Source organism: Gymnoscopelus microlampas (assembly GCF_963454915.1).
Source record: "Gymnoscopelus microlampas genome assembly, chromosome: 8".
Lineage (NCBI taxonomy): Eukaryota > Metazoa > Chordata > Actinopteri > Myctophiformes > Myctophidae > Gymnoscopelus > Gymnoscopelus microlampas.
This window is the reverse complement of record NC_139945.1, coordinates 46,433,198-46,439,445: the sequence shown is the minus strand read 5'-3', so window position 1 is coordinate 46,439,445 and position 6,248 is coordinate 46,433,198. Positions and strand designations below refer to the sequence as shown.

The following is a 6,248-nucleotide window of genomic DNA, read 5'->3' as shown; positions in this document are numbered from 1 at the left end:
CCCGTCGTTAATATCCATCCATGTTTATCACGCACTTTGGCTTGGCCAATAGAGAGGTTTCCTGTTAGTAAACATGAGAGGAATATGACCGCGCAGCTGCGGGGGGAAGCCTATGGGTGCGTTTGGAAATTACGCACCGGAGCACACTCGCCTATTAGTTTGTATTGGCCAGTGCGCTCACTGCCGCTCAGGGCTGTATTTTCGAACGCGCCTTCACCCGGGCATGCGCAGATTGCGCATTCTGCTCTGTGATGACGTCGCGCGGAAATCCGTCTATAACCAAAAGAGGAAATAAAACTGAGGCTGTGTTTCGATCTTTTTTATTAAGATAAATAAACGGCAAACAAGGCTGTTTTCAGTAACCACATTCTAGGCTAACAAACTGAATATTACATGGGTGCAAAATAAATGCTTCCATATGTAGGCTACATTTAGTTATCACATAACTAATAAATACCAAGGACCTCAATGGAAACAAGACTGCAAGGACTTTTTTGGGCGGTCCTTTATTAAGACAAATAATATAAATGTAATTGATGTTTTACTTTTTTCTTTTTGCCTAATAATTATTATTTTATTTGTTTACAGTCAACAGCCATGTCATTACACATACAGTACCTGTAGGGGGCATGTGTACAAATACTTTATCAGCATAGGAACAAAACTGACATAATCTGATGCAAGTTTATTTATTCAACAAGGTAAAAACATTGAACTTCATTCCCATAAGGTTCTTCAGACATGCATAAGGAAAGAAAAAAATACACATAAGGGGACTCTATATTGCCATGTGACAACAATTATCACATGGCAATATGGGGGGGTTATGGAGCATTATATAGTGTGCAAGGCTTCTATTTATTTGATAATGAATGTCTCAGTCCCAGCACCTTCAATAATTGTTGTTGATGATGCGATATTGGCTAAGATGCATAGCCTACAGCTACATGTGGAATCTGTCCTCTGCATTTACTATTAGGACTGGAGCGGTGTGCCACTATTGAACAGGGCCTGGGGTTCAGTGTCTTGCTCTCTCTCTCTATAGAGAAAATGTGAGTCACTGACAGACTCAAATGTATCCTGGCATGTTTAATCATCCAATAATTAAAACACCAGCCCTTTTACCACAAAAAATCCATATTATAAGCAGAGATTCTATGAATGTTTATTTTATAGTGCAAATTATTAACCTAACCCTTTTTGTTTTATTTTAAATGTTGAAATATCTTGCCCTCCTACTACTGCTCTTCCAGGATGACTCATTGACTAGCTTGCAAATCATTTTTACAGGTCTGTCTGTATGTATTGACAGTATCTTCAAAAGTAGACCAATCACCGCTCATGCTGCCATCCATGACACCGTGAAATGCCTGATGAAGTGACACTCGTGAAATTGGATCAGGTTGTAAATGTACGCATGTTGATATTTGGTGAAGTATTTATAAAGATTGCCATTTCCATTTGGCCAAATGAGGCCATGGTCAAACAGGCATATGAACACAGGCAGCCAGCCTGTACATTGCAGCTTCACCACTGAACACTGCATTGTGAGGCTTTTTTTTACTGTACACACTGAAACTTACTATTGATAGCAAATGGAGAGGGAGGCCATGTCTTGTTCATGAGTAACTAATATCCAAACAGTCTGTAGGCTACATTAGAATTGAGCACACTCACTACAGGCAGGTTGCTTCAAGCTACTAGAAGCAAGTACCCTTCGATGCAATCTACACACGATGGGGCAGGGTACTTGCTTCAAAACCTCCGATACAGGTCATTAGGGTCGACCATTGAGCTAGGGATCGACTTGGAAACCATAATATCACTAGCAGGTGGAGTGGAAGACTCCGCCCACTTTGGCTCCCTGGCCAACCAGGTTGTTGTATTCAACAACAGCCTTTTCTGTCTGTAGAACCCTGATCTCCACCCCTTTCTGCTTCACAAAATCCAGGGTGGAGGAAGGAACCTGGGACAAGAGGACAGCAATGGTAAGAGGTGGTGGAAGTTTGTTAAAATAACAACACCTATGAGGGCAGGTCTTAAAAGTGATACTGTTAGTACAGAGATAAAAATAAATTAGCAGTTATTTTTGGGGAGTTACACCATCGTGCAACTAAGTGTGAAGTCAAAACTCGCTCAGTAAACAGCCAAACAAACACCTGAATTCCACACCTCTTCATGACTACTCCAATGGATACTGATAATGTCATTAAAGGGTAAGACCACTTTGGTAGAGGTTTGGGTTGTGTAGTTACCTTGCCATGATGTAACTCCAAAGGTGGGCAAGAAATCAAAAATAGATAATTCAAAATATGCTCCTCATTGACTTACATTGTACGGTAAAACTGCTCTCAAAGTCACTCTTTTAGCACATAAATGAACCCAAACCCAGTACGGTTTGTTTTTTTAATAAAAATGTCAACTTCCTGTTGATTTTACTATTTGAAGATCTGGATCCGGATCCGCCGATCCAGTCCGGGTTTTCTACTTATTAAAAATGGCAAAATCAACAGGAAGTTGTCATTTTTATAAAAAAAAAAAAAAACAGTACTGGGTTTGGTGATGTTCTATATTGTCTGAATCAACTTTGTTTGCGTTCGTTTTTGTGCTAAAAGAGTGACTTTGAGAGCAGTTTTACCGTACAATGTAAGTCAATGAGGAGCATATTTTGAATTGTCAATTTCTAATCAATGGAGCAATTATTTTTGATTTCTTGCCCACCTTTGGAGTTACATCATGGCAAGGTAACTACACAGCCCAAACCTCTACCAAAGTGGTCTTGCCCTTTAACCACTTTCAAACAGGCATCAATTTGGGCAAATAACAGATCTACTAACGCACATGTCATGAGCTTGTAGATTGGTTATTTTCGCTGTGCAACACCATCATAAAACAAAAATATAAAATAAGGTCAAAAAGTGGTTTGGCTGCTGGTAAGCACCTCAATTCTCAAATCAAGCAGCCCCAGCACCATGGCCCTTTAAATGTGAACAAATAATCCACGTTGCTATACCTGTAGAGCTTCACTCATGCCTCTGCCAATGACCAGCAGATGGATGCCCTTCCTCAGAACCTCCTCTAGATCTGCTGGTTGTACTCCTGGGTGATGCTGCAGCAGACGAGTTAACACATCGAATCAAGATAATGAATTAATTTACACATTTACAACGGTGACATTCTACTATGTCACAGTTTTCTAAATAAAGGGCAATGAAGTTAGCCAATACAATACTTTAAAGTACATGTTATGTTAGCAAATGTTCTGGTACATTACACATCTAATTTTGTAACACAGCTCTCCAGACATTCCTTAGAGTCTAGAGAGCACTTGTTCAATAAAGTGATTCTGATTCAGGGGAAGTCTGTCTAAAAAAGTTCTGCTCTCATACACAAATCCAAGCCAAGTTGTGCAGAAAGAACATATTTGTTCTAACTAAAACATAGACTTTTCACCTATCTTTGTGATATATCAAAATCTAAAACATAGTCTCTATAAAGATATATTCAATTAACACTAGAATTTGCACAAAGATTATAATCATAGAATTTAATCCAATTTAGTGTTAAAGGAGTAGTTCACCCAAAAAATGACTTATTTTCTATCAATTGCACATCCCATGAAGCCTTGAATCCATGGATTTATTTTTGTTTTTGTGGCATTCCTAAGACAATAATTTGATTCCCGTCTCCTACTGGCTAATGTATCCGGTAGGAGACACAAAGTAGATTATTTGTGTCTCCTACCGGATACACACCCGGTCATCAAATTATTGGCTTAAGAATGCCACAAAAAACAAAAATAAATCCTTGAATTGAAGGCTTCATGGGGTGTGCAATTGATAGAAAATAAGTAATTTTTTGGGTGAACTCCTCCTTTAAGTCAAAGGACTCGATACAGAAAGACCCAGGTCTTTCCACTCACGTCAGTCCCTGTCTCTCTCCAGTCCCAAGCACGGCTGCCTCCAGGCCACACCTTACAGTCCTTGTAGGTGGAGGAACATCCCTTCACCTTCATGTGACCCCAGGAGAGAGAAGTGATCTCTGGTGAGGACATGGTGACGTAACACTTCCTGCTGGAAGGGAAGGGTAAGGAGCAGAAAAGTACATACTTTAGGCTCAACTAACATATAATATTATTTAGATATCCTACATTAATCTCTCGAGACAAACTTTTTAATGCATTGAAGAAATAAAAAGGTTTATCCTGCATTAATTATTCTACATGCATGGGTAACCAGAGTGAATCACTTCATTCATACAAGGAATTCTCTTTTACCTATGGTGCTACACAAAGATGTTTAACAACCATCACACGACTACTGAATGAATGGTCATACAGGTCATACATCAGTGCAATATTGTCCTTTTTCATCCTCTTTGCATGAATTATCCTTTTTTCTTGCCGAAAGCAGCAGATATAAAAGTTCAGCTATTTTCATCATGCGACACTGGCATACAACAAATGTATAAATCAGACATTACATACATAGAAGAGCATGCATTCAGACAGTCGACTTAAGTAACTGATACATAAACAACAGACTTTTATTTTGTCAGCGTATTCCTGTTACTTTCTGATGTAGAATGGTGAATGTAAGTAAAGAGAAGTCCAGTGTGGAGAGATTACCCAAATAAAATAGTGTTCCAGTATATTTGATTTGGGTAGTCTCTCCTGAAGTGCCCAGGCATTATTTTCTCTGATGGTGAATTTGAAGGTTTCTATTGGTGATTTTGATTGATTGACAGTATTTGGTGACATAAAAAAAAAAAGAGTACAAAAGCACTTTCCGACATACAGTCATTGTATCACAGAGGATGAAAACACAATATAGCCAGAGGGCTTTATTGTGTTAGTTCACAATTTAGTCTTTTAAAATATATTTTTGTTAACGGAAATGACAAACCGATGATGAGCACACATTTTAGACACAAAGTAAAATATAATGCATTTAATTTATAAGCAACACTGAAAGATCCATAATGGTAGGCTACTGCAGCGTGGAAGAGCTGTGTACATTTACACTATTATGGTGTCATAGTTATGCTTATGGCATAAACTGTACTGTATCACAGAAACAGTATGCTGCACTAACAATGGCAATGATAGTAGAATTTATTGAACAGAGGTGTACTTAGGTGAGTTACCAATGTAGGACCCCTGACATTCTGCATGTATCCTGGATTGGTATTATAGTTAAAGTCATGGATCCCCTTGTTGATTTTGTAGGCCTACTTCTTTTCATAAACTGTAAAAGGGTTTCAGTAGCCGACTAGCCGTCCCACACCCAAACCCACAAGTTGGGTTTGGTTTGGTTAAGTTAGTTTTTTTTATTACATTTTCTAGTCCTGTGTAAAATGTTTATGTCTTAAACATAAATTGGTCATGGAATATGTGTGCCATTAACGAGATTTAAGCCATTCATACAGCCAAATCTTGTGTTATTCATAGCTGAAATTGGCTGGCTGGTTAGCTGTGAGTTATTTTTGTAGCTACTGTAGCTACACTGTGGCTAACACGCTTTCTATGGGAAACAAAATGTTTCTATTAAAGGTAAAGCTAAAATATATGAAAGTAATGGGATATGATCCTGTTGTTAATAGTTGAATGACCTATATAGGTAGAATTAATAGAGCAATAAAGATATGTGGCTGCTTACCAGTTGCTTGCTGTCAACAGAGAGGTAAATGTCAACAGACAGGCCACACCTCCAAACTTCTGCCTCCTGCTTTTAAAGGGACTGACCCTCAGTGGTGGAAAAAGTACTCAGATTTTGCACTTAAGTAAAAGTATCAATACTGCATGTAGAAATACCCCATTACAAGTAAAAGTCTGGAATTCAAAATGTACTTGAGTAAAAGTACAAAAGTATTGGCATCAAATACTTAAAGTACTGAAAGTAGAAGTACTCATTATGCAGAATATCCCATTTCAAGTTTTCAAAATGTACAAAAACCTTTTGAAAATAGCCATCTACAAGCTCACAATGCATTGTTTTCAATTAGAGGATATGCGTGTGACATCATCATCAAACCCGGAAGTTATGCAGGAATGCCTACTGAGTGTCAAAAAAAATACTTTCTGGCCTTGACAGCCCATGCATCCAAACAGAAAAGTCATAGGCCTATCTGATTGCATTAAACAACATTAAACAATGTTAAACTCATTTTGCATGTTTCTTTGCCACTCGATGTGCCATTCACTTTAAGCATAGGCTACGCATATCCTCTATAGCCAAAATATCTAGACT

The 6,248-nt window shown here is 38.3% G+C and overlaps 1 protein-coding gene across 4 annotated transcripts; it reads right to left on the bottom strand.

Annotated features, from left to right (window-relative positions):
- Positions 1-675: 675 nt before the first annotated feature.
- LOC311050779 (mth938 domain-containing protein-like) lies at positions 676-5,698 on the bottom strand. 4 transcript variants are annotated; one of them, XM_084064931.1, is made up of 4 exons: positions 5,658-5,698; positions 3,923-4,073; positions 3,014-3,109; positions 676-1,966 (listed from the first exon to the last, which is right to left on the bottom strand). In XM_084064931.1, the coding sequence occupies exons 2-4, from the start codon at positions 4,052-4,054 to the stop codon at positions 1,826-1,828; spliced, it is 369 nt and encodes a 122-aa protein (XP_083921057.1). In that variant the 5' UTR covers positions 4,055-4,073; positions 5,658-5,698; the 3' UTR covers positions 676-1,825. The 4 variants fall into 4 exon arrangements, with proteins under 4 accessions (XP_083921057.1, XP_083921058.1, XP_083921055.1 ...); XM_084064932.1 differs by having other exon boundaries at positions 3,923-4,070; positions 5,658-5,673; XM_084064929.1 differs by lacking the exon at positions 5,658-5,698 and adding an exon at positions 5,146-5,351.
- Between the last annotated feature and the right edge of the window lie 550 nt (positions 5,699-6,248).